The sequence below is a fragment of the Diabrotica virgifera genome, chromosome 9 (assembly GCF_917563875.1).
Source record: "Diabrotica virgifera virgifera chromosome 9, PGI_DIABVI_V3a".
Lineage (NCBI taxonomy): Eukaryota > Metazoa > Arthropoda > Insecta > Coleoptera > Chrysomelidae > Diabrotica > Diabrotica virgifera.
The window spans coordinates 35,772,294-35,794,587 of record NC_065451.1 but is presented as its reverse complement, the minus strand read 5'-3'; the positions used below and the strand labels follow the sequence as shown (position 1 = coordinate 35,794,587).

Sequence of the window (22,294 nt, the reverse complement as noted above, 5' to 3'; positions counted from 1 at the left end):
CATTAGCCTAATGAGCCACGTACTTAAGGTCTTTCTGCGTGTGATACATGCGAGAATATATAAAAGAATCGAAGAACATTTGGGCGAAACTCAATTTGGCTTTAGAAATGGACTAGGTACACGAGAGGCCCTGTTTGGGTTGCAGGTATTAGTACAAAGGAGTAGAGATGTAAATGCTGATGTGTACCTATGTTTTCTTGATTTCGAAAAAGCATTTGACAAAGTATCACATACTACGATGTTAGATGTTCTAAGGTCAACTAATATTGACGATAAAGATCTAAAAATCATTGCTAACTTGTACTGGAATCAAAAAGCCACAGTTAGAGTAGACGGTGATCACACAGAAGAGATTCAAATTCAACGTGGAGTAAGACAGGGATGTATTCTTTCACCATTAATTTTTAAAATTTATTCAGAAAAGTTGTTTGAAGAGGCACTCAGTACTACACAAGGTGGAGTTGTGATAAACGGGAAACTGATAAATAATCTCCGATATGCAGACGACACTGTACTGATTGCCAGTAGTGACACCGAATTACAATATCTATTGGATTCTGTGGTAGCACAGTGCAGTAATTATGGTCTCCACCTTAACATAAAAAAAAACAAAATATATGGTCGTCAGTAAGTATAATATCATCGATGCTGGAATTCACGTTAATGATGTACAGCTTAAGAGAGTTGAAGCTATAGCATACTTGGGAAGCAGAATCACTGATAATTGGGATCCATCCACCGAAATACGTTGCAGAATTGCTCAAGCCAAATCAGCATTTTTCCGTTACAAGAAAATTCTATGCGGCCGTGACATAAATTTGAGTCTTAGGACAAGAATTTTAAAGTGTTACGTGTTTTCCGTTCTTCTCTACGGAATTAAGTCATGGACCTTAACAGGAAGAATGCTTAAGATGGTTGAATCCTTTGAATTATGGTGCTATCGAAGAATGCTGAGAGTAAGCTGGATGGACAGGATGCGTAATGATATTATTCTGAAAAGGATGAAGAAAATTCAGAGAACTGGTAAAAATGATAAAGTCTAGAAAACTCGAGTATTTTGCGCATGTTTGTAGACATCCGGAAAAATATAGCATTCTACATCTAATTATGCAGGGTAAAATATTAGGCAGAAGAAGAACATCTTGGTTAAGAAATTTGAGGCAATGGTTTGGTCACACTTCGGAATCGCTCTTCAGATCTGCTGCGAATAAAGTTATGATAGCCAACAAGATCGCTAACGTTCGATAAACGGACATAGCACCCGAAGAAGAAGAACCCATTTTGTACGATTTCTGAGGCTATTTTGGGATTTTTGTTAGATGATAGTATTGCCGTATCATCTGATAACGTGGCTGTGGTGATATTTGTATATGCCTGTAGGTCAGCAGTGAGTATAAGATATAATATGGGTCCTTGGATGCTTCCTTGAAGAACCCCAGCGATAATTTGTTGTATGCTTTTGTATTCATTCTCATTATTTACCTGGAAGTTTCTGTTGGTGATGTAGGACTTTAAGATCATATACTTTGTTGGTAAATTCTGTTTTAGTTTACATAAGAGAGCTTTTTGAGAAACTTTATTAAATGTCTGGCTTATATCCAGAAAAAACCGCTGAGCAGTACCTATTATTTTCAAAGTCTACAGTCATTGATTCTATCTACAACTCTATGTTCCTGTTGTATTATTGAATGTTTTCATGATTTCCGTGAAAAAACAAATACCATCACACCAATTTGGTTGTATTATTTTTCGATTATTCCTTTCATTACAGCAAAATCGAGAACATTTGAAATTTTCTCTTTGTCTGCCGGCTAGTATGTTGGCTCCCTTCTGGATTCTCGTTTAGGTTATCTGTTAGTATTCCTTTTTGCAGTTCACGACCTTTGCTATTATTACATCATGATATAATACCTTCTTGAAGATAAACATTTATTTTAATATCACCAAATCACCGATTTATTCTTGACTATACTCTGTTTTTAAACCAGGAGGAGAAATTCAAATTTACCGCGCCTTACTGTTTATTTGTAATTGTTCCAACCGCAGGCAAGTTTACTCCACTGTTATGAAATTTTGACACTATTGACATTTATGAAATTTTGACAGTATTGCCATTTTAAAGGTTAATTAAGTTATATCGGCAATTTTTGTGTTTTCTGCGTTATTCCTTTAATTTTTAGGTTTTTACTCTTTATATAAAAAACAATTGTTGTTAGAACTCTTTAGCGACGTATTATTATAATACCATCGAAGGTCGACATGATCAACCAAAAAAGAAGATGTATTTGATGATTTTTCTAGTCACGTTATTGGCTGTGAATCTGTCTTTTTAGTTTATTTCTCCTGGTTTAAAAACAAAGCATACTACCTTGTGATCTATCAAAAATTTCTGTTCTGTAAGGTAGTATTAGTTACTCCTGTATGTGTATCTAACTTGTCTTCTCTTCTTTAAGTTCCATCTTCTATCGAAGGTTGGAAATCATCATGGCAATGCGGACCCTGTTGACTGCCGCTCTAAATAGCTCTGCACTACTGCATTCGAACCATTCCCGTAAGTTCTTAAGCCAGGATGTTATTGTAATAATGGGTATTTTTGCCCTTTCATCACATATCCCAAGTACTCAAGTTTTCATCTTTTGATAGTTAGTATTATTTCCGGTTGATTTCCTATCCTTCTAGTTACTTCCACGTTCGACATTCTTTGAATCTATGATATTCGTAGCATTCTTCTGTAACACCAAAATTCAAAGGCGGCCAACTTATTCAAATGGACTTGTTTCAGTGTCCACGCTTCCAAGCCATAAAGAAGAGTAGAGAACATGTAAGATCGAAGCATCCTTAGGCGCGGTGCTAACCTTATATCCCGACAACAAAGAAACTTTTTAAGTTTAATGAATGATGCAGGTGCTATTTCAATACGTGTCTTAATTTCTTTGGTTTGATCTACATTTGATGTTATCCATGTTCCTAAGTATTTCTAGTTATCCACACTTTCAATTACAGTATCTTCAATGGTTAATTGAATGTTTGCGTTTGCAAATCTAGTAGCATTCTTTTTCTCATGAGCATCTTTCAGTGCGTCACAGTTTTTCGATTTCTTTCTAACGCATTAAATTGTATGTGACAGAAAAAGGCACGTCGGTGATTACAGACATTTATAACATTTATTCTAGTTGTCGATAGATGGCGCTATAATCGAAAAAAAATTATTTACGAATTATATAATAGGTCTGGATCCCGCGTATGAAAAAAAAGTTGATTAATAGCAAGCTGAAAATTTGTTAATAGCTTAAGGGTGTCTAGTCGGACAAACTTTGATATATGGGAACACTGGAACAGGGGAAGTTTTAATTGTGGAACAGGTTAAAAATTTGGAACGGTCAGACTACGAAAACGGCACATGTATTTTGTCCGACAGAACAAACTTAAACTCTCCGAACAGAGATTAAACTCTCATGCAAAAATCAGACTGCTATTTATCACCAAATGGGCGTTTTAATGAGTGGAACATGTAGAATATGTCAAATGACAGGAATTATGACAGGTGATAAATAGCAGTCTGATTTTTACATGAGAGTTTAATCTCTGTTCGGAGAGTTTAAGTCTATTCTGTCGGACAAAATAAATGTGCAGTTTTCGTGGTCTGACCGTTCCAAATTTTTAATCTGTTCCACAATTAAAACTGCCCCTGTTCCAGTGTTCCCATATATCAAAGTTTGTCCGACTAGACACCCTTAAGCTATTAACAAATTTTCAGCTTGCTATTAATCAACTTTTTTTTCATACGCGGGATCCAGACCTATATCTACGAATATAATCTGTATATAAGACCATACAAATCAAAGAAAATACCATTTTATAAATGCAATAAATACAATTGATTTGTTTTTATGCCAAATTGCAAATAAAATGTGACAACTGTCAGATTTAACTAAAATTTCATGTTAGAATAAATGTTATAAATGTATATTATCACGGACTTACCTTTTTTTTATCATTTGTGACGCACTGAAAAATGCACATGAAAAGAACCATATATCCTAACTACTGGATCAGTGATAAATAATAGTAATGTTCTTTTTTTAGAAAAAAGTAGACTTTATCGGAAGAGACGCCCTTCTCAGACAACGAGAAGAAGGAGTTAAAAGAATGTATTTGCAACTACTTCTAGAAGACCATGATTCGGAAACGGATCTCTGGCCTTGGGGTGGAGAGCCTATCTATAGAAATGGAAAATACGTCGGTATGACAACAACCACCGGATATGGATACACATTTAAAAAACAGGTTTGGGATTTCTACTCATCGTTATTAAGGGGAACGGAGCAAAATGCAAAATTTTGACGCATGTCAAAATTTTCAATGTATTTTAAATATATTCTATTTTTTTTTCGAATCCTGAGAGAGCTAATGAATATTTTTGAAAAATTTAAACGTAGAATGAAAAATTACATTATTACCGAGGGCCGAAAGTCACTGAAAACTTCTATAATGTTTATAATAAGTTACAGGGGTGAAAATAAAAGACAAAATTTAGTCTGATTTTTAATTGCAAATATTTCATCCAAAAGAAACTTTTTATTGATTCTAAGGGACTTTCTGCCCTCGGTAATAAAGTAGTTTTTCATCCTGCTTTTAAATTTTTCAAAAATACTTATTAGTTTTCTCAGGATTCGAAAAAATGAGTCCCCATTTGAATAACATTGCAGCCGAAAATACGTACCCATCCCCTTAAAGATTTATTCAAAAAATAGTTAGGGCATATTATGTTATAATAGATATTTATTTTTTAGGTATGTCTTGGGTTTGTACACAACTTTGATGAGAAGGGAGAAAAGCAAAAGGTTACCAACGACTACGTTACCAGTGGCCATTTCGAAGTTGATGTTGCTGGAATCAGGTGAATATTGCATGGAATATCGTTAATTAAATCGTATGAAATTAATTAAATATCTACGTGTTCAAATAATTATTTTGGTAAAATAAACAAAACTAAAATAAAATAAAATTACTTACTTAATCCTTAAGCACCATGGACGTTTTCCTTCACAACTTTTTAAAATCGGAATATTAGAGAATCCCTTATGTCAGTGTAATAACACCTCTTTGAGAGATTTAAACCATATATTTTTTTAATGTTCAAAACTTGAGAATTCTACTAGAGAATTATTATCAAAATTATTTAATCTAGATACTATTTCAGACCCTTTTTAATTTCTTTGTTTGATAAATCAGTCTGTACTCTGGGCTAATTAGCAAAATTCATGGAAAAGTTATTTACCAGCAATTTTATTACTGGAATCGAATTATAAGATCCTATATATTAATAATATAGGTATGCAAAGTCCGCAGATAGTGTGCTACTTTTTTTATAAACAAAATGGCGCCGACAAATCGTATTTTTTCATTTATTGCTCTATAACTCCGAAAATTTTAACTTTACAACAAAAACATCTAAATAAAAATTCACCGCAATTAAATTTTGCTAGAGATCTGTTTTTCACGATTTGCTCCCAAGAAAATTTTCCTCGGAAAATGCGGGTTTTCCTAACAAAAACTAATTTTCAAATAAAGTTTTAGGTAAGTAATTATTAATCAATAATTAAATAACTTAGTGACATCAAAGCTTTCTTGGTATAGATTGTAATTCCAGACGCCGGTGAAAATTAAACGAATATTTTAGCAACAATTCAATTGTTAATTAACAATTTACGATCGCAATAATAACCAAAATAATAATGATACATTGATCAAACTTATAATGATTATAAAGATGAGATGCTTATTTAATATTTTATCGACAAAATATAAATTTTTCTTTTTTTTGCATAATCTTTAAATTTTGAAAAAAAAAATAGTTATAATACGCTGGTCTAATTAGTAAAGTACAAAGAAAGGTTATTTACCAGCAATTTTATTGCTGGAATCGAATTATAAGATCCTATATATTATTAATATAGGTATGCAAAGTCCGCAGATAGTGTGCTACTTTTTTTATAAATAAAATGGCGCCGACAAATCGTTTCAATTATTGCTCTATAACTCCGAAGATTTTAGCTTTACACCAAAAACACTCAAATAAAAATTCACCCCAATTTAATTCTACATAGAGACAAGTTTTTCCCGATTTGCTCCGACGAAAATTTTTCTCGGAAAATGTGGATTTTCCCAACAAAATCTCGAATTTTCAAATAAATTTTTTGGGCCAGTAATTATTTATCAATAATTATATAGCTTGGTGAAATAAAAGCTTTCTTGGTATAGATTATAAATTCAGAAGCCGGTGAAAATGAAACGAATATTTTAGCAACAATTCAATTGTTAATCAACAATTTACAGTCGCAATAACAACATCATGAAACATTGATCAAACTTAGAAAGATTATAAAGATGTGATGCCTATTTAATATTTTGTCGACAAAATATAAATTTTTTCATTTTTTTGCATAATCTTTAAATGTTTAAAAAAATAGTTATAAACAAATTAACATTTCTCAGAAATTGTTTATTATATTCTAATTTTAAAAAATACTTAAAATGCGTATTTCATAGGTCTTGAAAATTAATGCTTTAAAAAATTTTTACAACCATTTGCAAAAAAGTTATGAAACAGCAAAGTAAATATACGATTTCTCCGTTGTTTATAATTTGTTTTAATTGTTTCAAAGCTTAAATGTGAGTCTATGGTACAAACTAAACTTTTTTTTGTAATTTTTAGCGCAAAAGTAGGCCTGATACAGAGTCGGAGCTAAAATGTTCACTCGAAGCGACTGACACGCAGCATACATTATTTATTAAAAGTGCACGTTGCGCGGCCGGTCGTCGCTCCGAGTGAAAATTTTAGCTACAGTACTGTATTAGTCTACTTTCACGCGTGTAAATTACAAAAAAATATATTTATAATCTTTAATTAAAATAAACTGCGCGTCATAGAAAACGGGCACCCTAAAAAATGGGTCATTTTTGATGTCGCGTACCTCCTAAACCTGTTGTCCGATTTAAGTGATTTTTTCAATATGTTATTGTAAAATTGTAAATAAACTATTCTTTGTCAATATCACTGTATTAATATTTTTGCAAAACAGGTAAATTTTCATTATATACCGGGTGTACGAATCAAACTGTGTTTTTTTCTCAAAGTTCGCAACATCCTGTGGCATATTCTAGCATTTATAAAATACTGAAATTAAAACCCGACCATAGCCTCAGGATTTCTTAACATTCTGTTTTTTGATTCATTCATTTATGATGGATAATACAAAAGTTATGTACTTTAACAACTAGGCATGCTCTTTATCAGTACAGGGTGTTTCTAAAGAAGTACGACAAACTTTAAGGGGTAATTCTGCATGAAAGCATAATGACCGGTTGCTTTATAAACATATGTCCGCAAATGCTTCGTTTCCGACATACAGGATGTTGAATTTTTTCTTAAAAACTGACGATTTATTTATTGCCCTAAAACCGGTTGAGATATGCAAATGAATTTTGGTGGGTTTTAAGACGTAATTTTTGAACATTTTTTGATATACAATTAAGAATTTTTTATTCACCACTGGCGTACATACGAATAATATGATCGGTCATATTACCCGTATGCGCTCCAATAGTGAATATAAAATTCTTAGTTGAATGTCAAAAAATGCGCAATAATCATCTCTTAAAACCTACCAAATTTCATTTGCATATCTCAACCGGTTTTAAAGCAATAAATAAATCATCAGTTTGTAAGAAAAAATTTAACATCCCGTATCTCGGAAACGAAGCTTTTGCGGATATATGATTATAAAGCAAACTGTCATTATTTTTAATGCAGAATTACCCCTTAAAGTTTGTCGAACTTATTTAGTCCCTAAAACACTTTAGACTTATAACACCCTGTACTGATGAAGAACATGGCTAGTTTTTAAAGTACATAACTTTTGTATTATCCAACATAAGTGAATGAATAAAAAAACAGAATGTTAAGAAAACCTGAGGCTATAGTTTAATTTTAATTTCAGTATTTTATAAATGCTAGAATAATCCACAGGGTGTTGCGAACTTTGAGAAAAAAACACAGTTTGAGTCGTACACCCGGTATACAATGAAAATTTACCTGTTTTGCAAAAATATTATTACAAGGATATTGACAAAGAATAGGGCTATAACATATTCAAAATATCATTTAAATCGGACAACAGGTTTAGAAGATACGCGACATCAAAAATGACCCATTTTTTAGGGTGCCCGTTTTCTATGACGTGCAGTTTATAACCATTAAACTGATAATCGATATTTTTGTAAATAATTAGCTTGTACTTTAAACTCACTTCTACGCTTTGAAAGAATTTAAAAAATATATAAACACCGTAGTAGTCATATGTTTACTTTGCAATTATAAACACCGTAGTAATCGTATGTTTACAAATGGTTGCAAAAAAGTTTTAAAGTATTCATTTTCAAGATATTTGAAATGCGCATTTTAGCTATTTTTTAAAATTATAATATAATAAAAACTTTCTGAAAAACGTTAATTTGTTTATAACTATTTTTTTAAACATTTAAAGATTTTGCAAAAAAATAAAAAAATTATATTTTGTCGACAAAATGTTAAATAGGCATCTCATCTTTATAAGATTTCAAAGTTTGATCAGTGTATCATAATTATTTTGTTATTATTGCGACCGTAAATTATTAATTAACAATTGAATTGTTGCTAAAATATTAGTTTAATTTTTACCAGCTTCTGGAACTATAATCTAAACCAAGAAGGCTTTTAAGTCACCAAATTATTTAATTATTGGTAGATAATTACTTATCTAAAACTTTCTTTGAAAATTAAAGATTTTGTTGGGAAAACCCGCATTTTCCGAGGAAAATTTTCGTCGGAGCAGATCGGGAAAAACACGTCTCTATGCAGAATTTAATCACGGTGAATTTTTATTTGGGTGTTTTTGTTGTAAAGTTAAAATCTTCGGAGTTATAGAGCAATAATTGAAAAAAACACGTTTTTCGGGCGCCATTTTGTTTATAAAAAAAGTAGCACACTATCTGAGGACTTTGCATACCTATATTATTAATATATAGGATCTTATAATTCGATTCCAGCAATAAAATTGCTGGTAAATAACTTTTCCCAAAAATGGCCTATTCTCCGATAATCAGCCCAGACTAATGTCCTGTTAATTAATTTTATTGGAAAAACAAAATTGGACCTTTGAAAGATTTTTTTGTATAGACCTTTTCTGCATTATAATACGTTTAACAGCATACTTTCTAAAGAGTATGAAATATGAGGTTTGTTCCAACCCGTCACATTACCGTTCTTGAATGGTTACGGGCATGCGCAGTAACGAAAAATGTATTACTGTACCTAATTTTACGTTATTGTGCATGCGCGTACCATTCAAGAACGGTAATGTGACGGGTTGGAACAAACCTATAGAGTCACGATTCTTTTTACCTAATTTAATTGTCAATAAATCAGTAGACCAATAAAATCGTCATTACTACGATCTGTGGCTACTGGATTAATTCCGAAGCCAGCCCCCTCTCTCTACAGACATACAATCCTCAGTCCTTGTTTGTTCTTACGGGTGTAAAGTTGGATTTATAGTTTGACGTAGCGTAGACATAGACGCAACGGAGACGCACTGGAAAAGATCAACACCGAATTCTGTGTACTCGTGTTTATAAATGAAGGCAAGTGCCTGACGGAACGTAAGAGAAACGTAACGGAACGGAAGAGTTCACCAACTTTCATCTTTTACAGTGCGTTTCTTACGTCTGGCCAATCAAAAGTGGAAGAATTTTGTTCTGTCACCCAAAGTGAACACGCCCTCATCAATTTTGTAAAGAAGTTGTTTATCAACACATTCGAATTTTGTTAATTATTTGTTAATACAATGGATGTTAAGTTATTAATTTAATAAAAATATATCATAGTCATTTTAATATTTCAGATAAATATGAGTTGTTTATTAGCCTAATTCGGGGTAATCCACACATATTAACACATATTATACGTTAGGTAAATCCAATAAACATTTTAAAGACCAGGAAATGAAACAAAATAGTTGGAAATCCCACGGCATGCGGCACCAAAGAGCATACTTTCGTTTATTTCCTAATCCATGTAACACACAAAACAGATAAATATTATAATAAATAATAGTATAAGTATAGATAAATAAACACAAAGTTTGTTTACTGTTCGTATAATTTATAGGCTATGTTGTTGAATTAGAATTAAGTCATTGTTTACTCTTTCTACTCATGCTCAAAAATTCCGCTACGTCGATTTATAAATTGGCATATTATTTTCTTACGTCTCCAGTCCGTTTCTTCCGTCTCCGTTGCGTCTACGTCTACGCTACGTCAAACTATAAATCCAACTTAAGGCTTTGGAGGTTTTGGAGTAGAAGCCTCTCCAAATGCCGTGGTTCTTGGCCATTGACTCCGCTTCTCGCCAACTGTTTTAGCTAGAGAGAAACAGTTGGAGAGCTTTGCCTCTCCGCGCCTTTCTAATCTCGCTATTCCATATCCTTGCTGGTCTGCCTTTTCAGGCAAAATATAAATAAGTTTGTTGTTTTTATAAACAGTTTCTTAGGATATACATATTTATCGTCGTTGATGTGATACGTCTTACTCGATCGTTATCAGATCGAGAGTCCATCATCATCACTTTCTTTTGATTCAAAAGAATACATGTATAAATATGTATTAGTATGCTCTGTATTTTCTCTCTGTTATGAGATTGATCAGCATCTCATTAATTCGATTAATTAATTAATTGTTTTAATTGCTACTCATGAAAACAAAACCAAAATTTAATAAAACTTTCCAATAAAAAATATTCTCAGGGCTAATTGATTTTAATGTATTACCTTTAGTTTGTGGCTTCTAGTATTTCTCTTTGCTTACTTTATCCAGGACAAAACAAGGAAAATAAATATACTCAAAATCATATAAATTGTATAACTATTATTTATTTATATACTATACCATAAATATAAGATTCACAATGTACGCTAAACTTTATTCTGTCGTAAAAATTTCTTATATATATAATGGATTTCTACGGCTGTCGCCGCCTCTCCATACCCAGCTTCCAATTTTTTCTATCGTAACACGTATCTTCATCTAATTGCCTCGAATCCATTGCGTCCTGAATATTGTCCCTCCAGCTTCTCCGTGGTCGTCCCCTTCTTCTTCTCTCCGGTGGGACCCATTCTAATATTTTTCTCGGCCAGCGAGTCTCATTCATTCTTTTAACGTGCCCGAACCATGTCAGCTGTCTCTTTTCAATATCGTCCATTATAGTTTTTTCCACCTTCATACGTTCTCTAATTGTTTCATTTCTTACATGTTCTAATCTGGAAACCTGACAACTTCTCCTCAAGAAGTCCATTTCTGTACTAAGTAGCTTCTTTTTATTTCTTGCACTTATGTCCCAAACTTCTGCACCGTAGATTGTAGCGCTCTTCATTATACTTTCATATATTCTTTTCTTTGTTTCCTTCCTGATATCTTTGTCCGATAAAATTGAATTGAGGGATCTAGTGATGCTTCTACCTTTATTGATCCTGTGTTGTATTTCATCCTCACTATTTCCTCGTTTGTTAAATATAGCTCCCAAATATTTGCATTGTTTCACACCAACAATATGTCCTTGTTCCAATGGTAGGTTTTCAATGTCTTCGTTTCCCACTATGAAGTATTCTGACTTATCCATATTTATTACTAATCCTGCCTGTTGGTAATGCTCATCAGTGCCGGTTTAACCCTAACTTCGGGCCCTGGGCGCTGGAGGTTTAGGGGCCCCATTCATTGCTATTCGTTGTCAGTTTTTTTACAAGAAAATACATGCATTAACGATAAAGGTTTATTGTAAAATCCATAAAATATTTTTTTAAACAAGCAAGAAGAATAGCAAACGTAAAAAATAATCCCGGGTCTGCGTAGCTCAGGCGCTTGTATGCTTGACTCGCGTGCTGGTAGGTAGGGGTTCAAATCCCAGCGTCGTCAAGAACAATTAGACATTTTTAAAAGGTCTATAGGCCCCATTTCGACTCAGCCTAAATAAAATGAGTACCTTGGGTAAAGCTAGGGGTAATAATAGGTGGTTGAAGCGTAGCACTGGCCCTGTTACCCTCCTTGTATAACGTAGGCCCTAGATATAGCAGACTACCCTGCTATAATCCCAAAGTGGCGTCAGCGGTATAAAACGGGAGACTATTATTATAAAAAATTATCCAAAAAATACATTTAAAAACATAAATCAAAAACAGAAAGTTTCAGAACACAACACATGACAAACAAAAACCATATTCTAAAAAATACATAAAGACAAAAATCAGATTACCTACTTTTTTTCTTGACTTGGCATTCGCAAACTGTCATATAATATTATCATAATTCTTTTTAAAGCGGGAGCACAAAAAATCTCACATTTTATCCTTTTCCGTGGTAACCTGATGAAAAATTTTGCAACATTGTTTTCCACTCGTAAGTGCCTTGAGGAGGATCGTAGTAATGCGTGGATTTTTTTAAATTTTTTTTTGTGGAGTGTATGGTTTTTGTTAGAACCAATTAGCTTTAAAATTGTTACAAATAGATATTTTTAATATAACAAGCAAATAAAAATATTATAAAATAGAAATTTGTTTTAAATTCGTATTTAAATTTGTATTGTGAGATTTTTTTTCTTTAGGCGTGACTATTTACGTGACGGAAGTGAGCGCGACTGCTCCCGGGTTGAAGCCGAAAAAGACCGCTCGACTGACGCATTAGAAATAATTAGTATCGTCAAATAAATTTGCAGTTAAATAATTAATATTCGGAAAAGTTACCTTTACATCCTGGATGACATCAAATTTTTTATAAAATGTATGTTTATTTAAATTTTGGCATAACGTTGCAAAATGGGTAATTTCATTATGCAAGTTCTCTTTGGTTTCATCAACATCTTTTTTATATTTCTCGCATAAATTATTAATTGACATGTTGACTTCTTCTTTATCTAGCGTAAAAGAACATCTAAAAGCTGATGTTAAATCCTTGTAGCATTCAATTCTCTTTAAAAGATTTTGAGTAATATTGTCGCATATAACATTAAATACAGTAGGAAAAATGAAAGAATACCCATGAACGAACATATAACACACGCTGTATTTTTCTGTCACCGTGTCACACAAAAAATTGGCCAGCGCAAATACATGTAATAATTATTATTACATGTATTTGCGTTGGGCAATTTTCTTTGTGACACGGTGACAGGAAAATACAGCGTGTTTTATGTTCGTTCATGGGTATTCTTTCATTCTTCCGACTGTACTTTAATTCTGAATATCTCTTGCGCCTTTAAAATTATTTGACTTTCACCTGCTTCTTCGAAAAATGTTTTTATTTTCTTTATTATTTGACGGTCAGTTGTATAGTAGATGTTTGAGATATCCTCGCCTTCGCAAAATAATGTTTTCGCTTCTTGTTTAATTTCGCTAAACTTATTTCTTACGTCTCTAGCAAAGCTCAAAAGAGATGCCATTAATTCTACTCCAATTGACACGTTTAAGTCCACAGTTTCTAACGTTTTGCTTTTTGCATTCACTCGTTCCAAAATTCTTGCCCAAATCAATGTCAATAGAGCTGTCTCAAAGGTATCCATTTTATTTTACATTGCCTTAGCTTCACTTCTATCTGCTGATTTTTCATCTCTCTATTATTGCTTTGGAAAAAATATAATTGATGGATCCGTAGTTTTTAAATAATGCATATATATCGTCAAATCGGGCGGACCATCTAGTTTCAATTAATCTTTCTACACAACATTTGCCTCTTTCCTTCAGTAAATTCCACCTTTGAGGAGAAGCCGAAAAAAACTTGTAGATACTTTGAACATTTCTGAAATAACTAGTTGCTTCGAAGCTGGATTCACATGCAAAATTCACTACAATTCGAGACCTCTTTCTGACAACTTTCTGTTGTTTTTGGAAAAGGGTCCCGCCACAAACATTGACATGGGGCCCCCCTGTGGGACTAGGCTACGCCACTGTGTATAGGCGTGAAGAGATGTAACAATAGAACATAGGTGTTTGCAGTGTATTGGCGTATCTGCGTATGAAATTATGTTCGGAAAATATGTAGATTATTTAACGATTTTATTTTTTTATAATTAAAAGGAACGGGCCCCTCTGGGGCCCGGGCCCCTGGGCGCCCTCCCCATGCGCCCAGTGGATAAACCGGCACTGATGCTCATTTAGCTTCCGTATCATATAGCTTAAGTCATCTTGATCTTGGGCTATTACAACTTGGTCGTCCGCAAAGTATAATGTAAATAGGGAGTCATCTCCCACTTTCAGTCCCATCGGTTTTACTGCTTTTGTCCACCTCCGTAAAGATTGGTCAAGGTATATTTTAAAGAGAGTGGGAGATAGACAACATCCTTGTCGGAGGCCTTTTGAAGTATTAAATGCCTCAGTGAAATTTTTGCCGTTTTTGATTCTGGTGTTAGTGGTCTCATACAACATTCTAGTTGCTTGTATGAGTTTTCCATCGATACCGATGTCTTTCATTGAATTCCATAGTTCTATAATGGGGACACTATCATAGGCTTTTTCTAGGTCGATAAGAGCGATGTGGGTTTCCTGATTTCTTTGTATTCTTTTTTCTAGTGCTATTTTTAAAGTGAAGAGATTGTCTACCGTTGAACGTCCCGCACGAAAACCAGCTTGTTCTTCAGCTTGCTTTCCTTGAATTTCTTGTTCTATTTCATTTCTCTTAATAGCCTGGAGTATAATCTTCCAATGGTGCTGATGACTGCAATTCCCCTATAGTTTTTGGGGTTATTTTTAGGTCCCTTCTTATGTATGGGAGTAATATGTGATGTTAGCCATTCATCTGGTACTTTTTCTCCATTCGGGCATCTTTCGAAAAGATTTTTAAGCATATCCCATAGTTTGGGTGGTCCATATTTTATTAATTCAGGATTAATTCCTCCAGCTCCGGGTGCTTTCCGGGATTTCATATTTTTAATAGCTTCTTCCACTTTGGTTTTATCTAGTTGTATTTCGTGTTCACTCTGTATATCATTCTCTTTTTCTTGTATTCTTGTTATGTATTGTGGTCGTTTTTCTACCAATAATTCCTTAAAATGTTGTTCCCATTCGGCATCAGATATACTCTTAATTGTGTGTCCACCTTTATGTGATGTTCTGACATTCTTTATCATCTTCCATGCTTCTGAACTCCTAGTTCCTCCTAATTGTTGATCTATGTATTCACTTTTTTTGATCCAGGTTGCGTTTTTTCTTTTAATCACTTCTCTTTTTACATCTCTATTTAGGTCCCTGTATTGTTGTTGAATCTCAACGTTTTCCTGATTTTGTAGACGTTGTAGGTGAAGTTGTTTTTTCTTCTCTATTTTCTCTTCGATATCTTTATCCCACCATTCTGGTTTCTTTCCGTTTTCTAAGTTTCCTAGTGCTTCTTGTGCTGCTTGTTTTATGCATGCTTTTATGTGATTATATTCTTCTTCGGTTGTTCTTTGTTCTTGACTTAGTTTCTGTTCAAGTCTGTTACGGTACAGATATTGTGTACTTTCATGTTGTAAGCTATTTTGTTTTGGTATAAATGGAACATAAATTTTACCGATTACTAAGCAGTGGTCTGATCCGCAATCAGCCCCTCTGAAAGCTCTAACATACTGGATGCTAAATTTTGCATTTTGTCTCGAGATTAGATAGACAATGATTGACTTAAGTCCACGTGTATGTTGGTACCAAGTAAATTTATGGATGTCCTTATGTTCAAAGAATGTGTTGTATATTTTAAGTTCATACTCCTCGCATAGATTGATCAACCTTATCCCATTGTCGTTAATTCTTTCTTCTCCATATTTTCCCACTACAGTACTGTGGTCTTGTTTGCCTACTCTGGCATTTAAATCTCCTGCTATAATCAATTCGTGCGTATTCGGAACCTGTTCTATCTGATCTTTTAATGTTTCTTCAAAATTGTCTTTTACTGCTATCTGGGCATCGTCATTGGGAGCATATACCCCTAGGATTGTAATCGTTCTTCCTCTAATTGAGAGGGTCAATTTTATTATTCTTTCGTTTATAGCATCCCATGATTGTATTTGGTTTTTTCATCGTTTGTTAATCATTACTGATATCCCTGCTTTCGCTCTTTCACTTTTTAATACTCCCGTGTAGCAGTGTATATAATTCTTAAGATCTTCACAGGCGTTTCCCTTCTTCTTTGTTTCCGAGAGGATAATTAGGTCCAAGTTTCTTTTTTCTACTTCCATAAGAATTTCTCTTTGTTTATTTCTAATTCCTTGTATATTCCAAAAACCAATATTCAATGTCCATTTTCGTTGCCGTGTTCGTCTTTGATTAAAACTGTCCCGTTTCCGAGGCCAATTTCTGGGTGTTTTAGCTTTTGTTTATTTTTTTACGGGTGTAGGGTTGCTGGCCCTACGACCTAACCCTCCTCCTTTTTCCGGGCTTGGGACCGGCAAGAATGACCGTCAAGCTACTCGATCCACCCAACAATCATTCCAGGCGGAGTTCGTAAAAATTTCTTACCTATCTAATAAAAAAACTTTAATTCTACTATCTCCTTTTTTTGTTCTCTTCTTATTATTATATAAAAAAAAAACAAAATTTAGTTTTCACTTTTTAAATAGATTACGTATATCTTCTATGAATTTATGAATGAATAAATTATGCTGTAAAACTGTTGAGTTGACAAAAAACAAATATTATGGTATGTAATATACAACAACTCTCTCTTTTCACAAATAATCTGACTAACCTTTTCTATCTTCTTTGCCTCTTCTCATGGATTGTGTTGTCATCAGTTCTCCCACAACGTGCTCCTCTGATACTGCGACTGTCCTTCTCCTTTAAACTGTTTCACAAACAAAAACAGCACTCGCTCGAATTCTCTTCTCAATTAAATCTCTGACTCGATACAAACAATATCAATCTTTATAATTCCAAGATTTCTTGTCTCAGCTCGATATCTCGTGCAAGTTGATATAAACCGGCTACTCCTTCCAGACTTAAACTGGAATCTATTCGGACACAAGGAGTTTGTACTTCTCGACTTGATCACGATTTCGTCTCAACACGAATCTGCTTCCACGGCCACCAATTAACCACTTTACACAAAAATACTACTTTCGAACTGGACTGGTTACTTCCGATCTCAATTACACAGTGCATTATTTTTACGTCATCAATCCGAAACTCAACCACTCTATTCTCCCTCCATCGGTCTCCTCGTCAATCACAAGCATTCTCTATACATCATATCCCTACTTTCATTCTTAAGAGCAAATAGTATTGTAGACAAAATTTCTGTCTCGTCAATTTCCAGGAGATATTAAAATTTGCTTACAATCTAGAAAAACCCTCTTTCCTAACTAAACAAAATTGTTTTGATCGTTTCTTTCTAGGAAACCATTTAGAAACATGGTCTATTGTTCACTCCAACGCGGCACAATTAACTTTCTAAAACGACCGTATTCTAGTTCATTGTTTTGAAATGTATTAATCCGTTCGTAGAAACATTACCAATAAACTTTTACTATTCCACGAAACACTGCTTACGGCTAAATGATTTGATTTACAAATTTTGGTCATATACAGGGCGATGAAAATTTATGATCTCGTGGTCTTTGACAAAATTAATTCTCTAAATTCTCCCCATAAAAATTATATAACAGTATGTATAAAGGGAAAATATATGCACATAATGATTTTTGTCAAATCAAATATAATAAAATAATTCCAATATTTTCTAATATTTTTAGGTACCAGGCAAAGGCGAACCTGCACTCACCGATTCTTCCTACTAAACATCCCGATAAAGAACGTGACGCTTATCAAGCCACCAGAGACAAAGGGGATGATCCCAATGCTTCAAAAATTATAAAGGCTGTGTGAAAACCTAGAGATTGAGTTTGATTGATTGATTGAGTGAAAACAATTCCTTACTTATGAGCTGAAACAAAAAAATGTTTATTTCAGTCCAGCCGTCAGAGATTTACACAATCCCCAAAAATTTGCAAAATTTTTGCATTCCTACCCCCGGGCTACCCCTAACCTCTCCCTGTGGAGGGGAACAGAAGCATCGATTTCTCAAGAATCTGTACGCCGTTGAAAAAATGTTTTAAACAAGTAGCCCAGTAACTGAACGGGAAATTCGGCGATACCGTGTAATTTTCAGGGGCAACTCCGAATTGCATGAAAATTTGCATTTAGGTTCTACTTACCCTCCACTTCAAAGTTGAAATTGTGCCGTTGGTTGATTTTACTTGGCACCCCTTCTTGGGGGTGAAAAACATACGTTAAAGATAAGACCGGAAATTGATAAATTGACTGTTTTTAAGCAACTTTTGTTCTATAAAGTTTTTCACCTAACTCAATACTTATCGAGTTATTTGTCATTGAAAATGTTGATTTTTCGACAAAAGAACTGCGTTTTCAGACGGTTTTTCGCAAATAACTCAAAAAGTAAATATTTTATCGAAAAAAATATCCTTAGCAAAAGTGTAGCTTATAAAAAACCCAAAAAAATGGTGTATCATTAAAGTCTATCAATCAAATAAAAACAAAGTTGTAGCTCATGAAAAATACGTTCTTATTCGTCTAATTCCAAATCGAATATTTCAAGGTGAAATCACCGAAAAATTAAGCACTTTTCGGGAAAAACCCATTTAAACTTTCTTAAGGTGTTTATAAAAAGCTTTGTTTTAATTGTTAACAAAAGTTTTAGCATTAAAAATAAGCGAGTTACGCTCAAAATAAAGTTGGCCCTCTTTTTTTTTGTAAAAAATCATGAAAATCTCGCCGTGTTTAGCTCCCCAAATGAAATCAATCGCTACCGCTTCACAAACAATTTACTTACCTATCTATTTTTTATATGATCTGTCAGTCTCACCGGTTAAAGTGTTTATTTTTGAAAGGGTTATAATTGAAAAAGCTTGAATGGGTCACTAATCACAAGTGTATGCAAATTTTGAACAGTCATATCTTAACCAATTTTGGCTTACGGAGAAACAAAATGAAACTAGCATATGTATAATAGCAAAACCTACATTTTTTTACTCTTTAAGATTTTTCTTATCACTAATACTTTTCAAGTTATTTTGAAAAAATGAAATTTTTCAAAAATTTTTAGAAATTATTTTTTTACTATAAAACCAAATATTTTCAAAAATAAGCACTTCAAACCAATCAAACTTACAGATCATATAAACAATACACATACAGTTAAAATAGATGGTAAAGCCAAACGATTAATTTCATTTAGGGTGCTAAATAGTGGGAGGTTTTCACGATTTTTTTTACAAAAAAAAAGGGGCCAACTTTTTTTTCAGTGTAACTCGTTTATTTTTGATGCTGTAAACTTTTGTAAAAAAACAAATAATAAGCTTTTTTTCGATACTTTAAAAATGTTAATAAGGTTTTCCCGAAAAACTCTTCTTTCTTCGGTGATTTCGCGTTGAATTATTCGATTTGGAATTACACGAATAAGAACGTATTTTTCATGAGCTACAACTTTGCTTCTACTCAATTTGTAGACTTTACTGGTAGACCATTTTTTTCGTTTTTTTATAGGCTACACTTTTGCTAAAAATATTTTTTTCAATAAAATATTTACTTTTTGAGTTATTTGGGAAAAACGGTCTGAAAACGTAGTTTTTTTTTTCGAAAAATCAACATTTTAAATCGGGAATAACTCGAAAAGTATTGACTTACGTAAAAAACTTTATGGAACAAAAGGTGCTTAAAATAAGTCAGTTTATCCATTTCCGGCCTTATTTTAAAGACTCGTTTTTCACCCCCCGAGAAGGGGTAAATGTTACCCCTCAAGTAAAAGCAACCAAAAATTCAACTTTGAAGTGGAGGGTAAGTAGAACCTAAATCCAAATTTTCATGCAATTCGGAGTTGCCCCTGGAAATTACACTCCAAAACGGTCATTTATTGGGCTAAAGAAAGAATTGTAGACCAGAGCGCATCTGTAAAAATATTAGTACATTTGGATGTTGAGAGGTCACTCATATTTTTTTGCAGAAATTGCTTGAAAATAACTCATATAATAATATTTGAGTTATCCTTCTACTCAAATAGGTCCGGAACATTGTTTAAATAATCAAAATGTCAAAAAATGAAGGAAAAATTCGATTCTTTTCTTCGTTTCTTGATTATAACTTTAAACGTATTTATTTCCGAGAAAAGTGGCACTGACATAAAAGTTGCGTAATTAAATTTCCTACAATATAGGATTAGTTAAAAATTTTAAAATTTGTCACCCCTGTTGCAAAATAGCAATAATTGCGAAAAACCATAAAAAACAAGTATTCGCATTTTACGTGTTTCAACCATTTATGCTACACTTAGGACTTTCATATTTCACCCAGAAAAACTTTATGATATAATAAAACAATACTGTGAATTTTATTAAGATCGTTTTAATAGATTTTGCAAAATAAATTTTGCAATCTAGCTTTCGCAAAAAAAATTCATTTTTTCATAAGGTTGCAGGACTGAAAATAAAGCAGAGAGCAAGTTGAATATTTTTTTACACGTAGAAGAATACTGTACCTTTCATTTGAAATTTGCAAAATTAAAATCGGTTAACTACCACGACGTCAAGAATTTTTTTAAATAAACATTAATTTTCGGTGCTTCGCGAAGGACAGCGGACACGTTTGCTCTGATTGGGCATTCCAATGGCCTTTGATAATGATTGATAAATTTTAATTTTTATTACAATTTGATATAAATAAATAAATTTGTTTATATCAAAATAAAAACACATACTCTGTCCTTTGAAATAACACTTTTTTTAGCAAAAACTTTCTTTGTTCATATATTTTAACTTAGAGAATAAAAGTGTATTATTTTTAAACATATGCAATTGTTTAAACAATATTTCACAAACAATAATCAAATTAGTTTGATTTTTGTGGAATTAAAATCTTAAAATGCAACAAAATATAGAGCAAGAAAATAATATATTAGATAAAGATTGGAAGAAATTTTGATGGAAATCAACTTTGTGAATCGAACACCGCTGTCCTGCGCGTAGCACCAAAGATTAATGTTATTTAAAAAAATTCCTGACGCCGTGGTAGATAACCAATTTTAATTTTGCAAATTGCAAATGAAAGATACAGTATTCTTCTATATGTAGAAAAAATTCAACTTGCTATCTGCTTTATTTTCAGTCCTGCAACATTTTGAAAAAATGAATTTTTTTGCGAAAGCTGGAATGCAAAATTTATTTTGAAAAATCTGTTGAACCGATCTTAATGAAATTTACAATATTGTTTTATTGTATCATAAAGTTTTTCTGGGTAACATATGAAGGTCCTCAGTGTAGCATAAATGGTTGAAAAACGTAAAATGCGAATACTTGTTTTTTATGGTTTTTTCGCAATTATTGCTATTATGCAACTTTAATGTTAGTGTAACTTTTCTCGGAAGTAAATACTTTTATAGTTATAATCAAAAAACAAAGAAAAAAATCGAATTTTTCCTTCATTTTTTGACATTTTGATTATTTAAACAATGTTCCGGACCTTTATGAGCGGGAGGATAACTCAATTATTATTATATGAGTTAATTCCAAGCAACTTTTGCAAAAAAATATGAGTCACCTCTTAACGTCCATCTGAAAACAGATGCGCCCTGGACTATTGAAATAATTTTGAATAAAAATGGTTATTTGCATTATTTGCACAATTGGATGCATTTTATGCACTTTAAAATGCAACTATGCATTTCCACCCATTTTTTTATGGTAGACTTTTTTCTTGACATCATCCTGAACATAATGCAAAAAGTTGCAAGTTTCTAGATGCTCTAGTTAAAAATCGATTTGTTTTGTGCTAAATACCCAGGTCTAAGTGCCCTATCGACAAAAATCAAATGCGTTTTAAAGGTGAAGGGTGCCACTTTCGTATACAATTTTTGGATTTTGCCGAAAATGAAGTTAGTTTTGTATAAAGCCATTAAATAAATGAACATTGCGCGATTTTTGACATTTTTTATGATTCTCAATAAAAAATCAACGAAATGACAATGTGTCACTTCCATGGACCGGTCGCTGTGTAATTTTCATCTTTAGGCCTCGTACATACAGTGCGTTTCATTGGGAAAGTAACATACGTTAACTGTAGAAAGAGGACACTTAGACAGTCTCAAAAATACCATACTTAATGGGTCTTACTCCATTAATAACAAAGATACTGGGTGTTTTATCTATTTTGTCATTTCCTTATTTGGTTCAAAA

At 32.9% G+C, this 22,294-nt stretch overlaps 1 protein-coding gene across 2 annotated transcripts in view; it reads left to right on the top strand.

The window, feature by feature from the left end:
- Nucleotides 1-22,294, top strand: part of LOC114330263 (pyruvate dehydrogenase phosphatase regulatory subunit, mitochondrial) — a 294,720-nt gene that overhangs the window by 103,816 nt on the left and 168,610 nt on the right. The window contains exons 13-15 of one of the 2 annotated variants that reach the window (XR_007700863.1): nt 4,087-4,287; nt 4,794-4,900; nt 17,804-19,458. Coding sequence is in view for 1 of the 2 variants with exons in the window: in XM_050662019.1 (XP_050517976.1) it covers nt 4,087-4,287; nt 4,794-4,900; nt 17,804-17,936 (441 nt within the window). In the remaining variant the exon portion in view is untranslated. Of the gene's footprint in view, nt 1-4,086; nt 4,288-4,793; nt 4,901-17,803; nt 20,153-22,294 lie in introns of those variants that run through there. The other variant, XM_050662019.1, reaches the window with a different exon arrangement.